At 42.0% G+C, this 1565-nt stretch overlaps 1 protein-coding gene across 1 annotated transcript; it reads right to left on the reverse strand.

The window, feature by feature from the left end:
* On the reverse strand, positions 1-1559 carry LOC105556989. Its single transcript, XM_012004107.1, has 2 exons — positions 204-1559; positions 1-31 (listed from the first exon to the last, which is right to left on the reverse strand). The coding sequence occupies exon 1, from the start codon at positions 1081-1083 to the stop codon at positions 529-531; it is 555 nt and encodes a 184-aa protein (XP_011859497.1). The 5' UTR covers positions 1084-1559; the 3' UTR covers positions 1-31; positions 204-528.
* Between the last annotated feature and the right edge of the window lie 6 nt (positions 1560-1565).

Here is a 1565-nt window from a genome sequence, read left to right on the forward strand (position 1 = left end):
CACGATTCGACAGATCTTTCTATCGAATGAACTGTTCGAAATTATCTCCATTACTTTGGATACATAAAGCTAATCTATTTTCGAAATTTCTGACCGTTTGAAGTAAGACAGCGCGCGGTATATTCACGCAAGCTGTACGTATTCTTTCCATCATATTTTCTCTAGTTGTAGGCACATTTTCATAAACCACATTTTTTACATACCCCCATAAAAAGAAATCGGGTGAAGTCAGATCAGGTGATCGAGGGGGCCACGGGACAGGTCCACCTCGTCCAATCCACCTGTTATTGTATTTCTGATTCAGAAAATTTCTTACTATTACCGCATAGTGTGGAGGCGCCCCGTCTAGTTGTATCTGCATTCTCTGTCGTGTATGGAGATCAACGTCTTCGAGTAATTGTGGTAAATGATCCCTGAGAAATTCCAAAAAATTTTCTCTATTAACATTTCCGTCGAAGAAATAAGGACCAATCAAGTAACCGTTTATAATCCCACACCAAACATTTACACTCCAGCGATGCTGGTTATCTACTTGTCTATGCCAATGGGATTAACATTCGACCAGTAATGACAATTATGTTTATTTATTTCACCATTATTTTTGAACGTTGACTCATCAGAGAACATAACATGATAGAAGAAATTCTGGTCAGCTCTGATCATCTGTTGCGCCCATAGACAAAATTGTACCCGCAACTGCATATCGTTTTGTGTAAGAGCCTGCGTAAGGGTTACATGGTAAGGATGATAATTCCTTTGCCTCAAAATTCTCCGGATCGTTGTTCTTGGAATGCCAATTTCTCTAGCCATAACTCGGGTACTTATATGAGCATTAAGATGTATAGCTGCCAAGACAACAAGGACACGCACATCGTCTTCATTATACACATGATGTGCTCTTTGACGCAAGAGACGGCTTTGACGAACTCTTTGTTCAATGTAATACATTGCGGAATGATTCGGATGTTGTGCCCTGTCGGGATAACGATTCTGGTACACTCGCGAAGCTTCATGATAATTCATATGACATTCTCCAAGAACAAGGAGCATATCAACAATCTCCGAGAGGGAATAATCAGCCATGAGTGCTGTTGGCAAATGTACTCGTAAGGCTCAGAGCAATGAATTTCGATCAACAATGACCCGTCTAATTGTATCCACAATGTCAAACGACAATATCGACAATGTCAAACGTGATTACGTAAATCGGTATCATGGAAAGAATACGTAACACGTCGTTGACAAAAGCGTACCTTGCGGTAGATACAGCTCATTCAATAAGCGATCGTAGAGTAGACACGAGGGTAGTAGCAGGGGACAGACGAGCGGACCCCGGCAACAGGACTCCTCGAGACAGACCAGCGAGGATATAGCGTGGGAGTTTCCGATAAACGAGGGGCCGATTGTAAAACTCGAGTCGCTGGATAAGCTCAATCAGGACCACGGTAATTAAGGGGAAAAACGCGCGAAGAAGGTCGTCCTATTAGCTAGGAGCCATGACATCAACTCGTGAGGATCAACTTATTACAATGAATACAATGTATGACGTATAACACGTCACTGTT

The sequence above is a fragment of the Vollenhovia emeryi genome, unplaced genomic scaffold, assembly GCF_000949405.1.
Source record: "Vollenhovia emeryi isolate VEMERY1.0 unplaced genomic scaffold, V.emery_V1.0 DF939665.1, whole genome shotgun sequence".
NCBI lineage: Eukaryota > Metazoa > Arthropoda > Insecta > Hymenoptera > Formicidae > Vollenhovia > Vollenhovia emeryi.

Excerpts from the sequence above, each read along its gene's own strand:
- LOC105556989 (XM_012004107.1), bottom strand. The coding sequence starts at position 1,083 with ATGGCTGATTATTCCCTCTCGGAGATTGTTGATATGCTCCTTGTTCTT.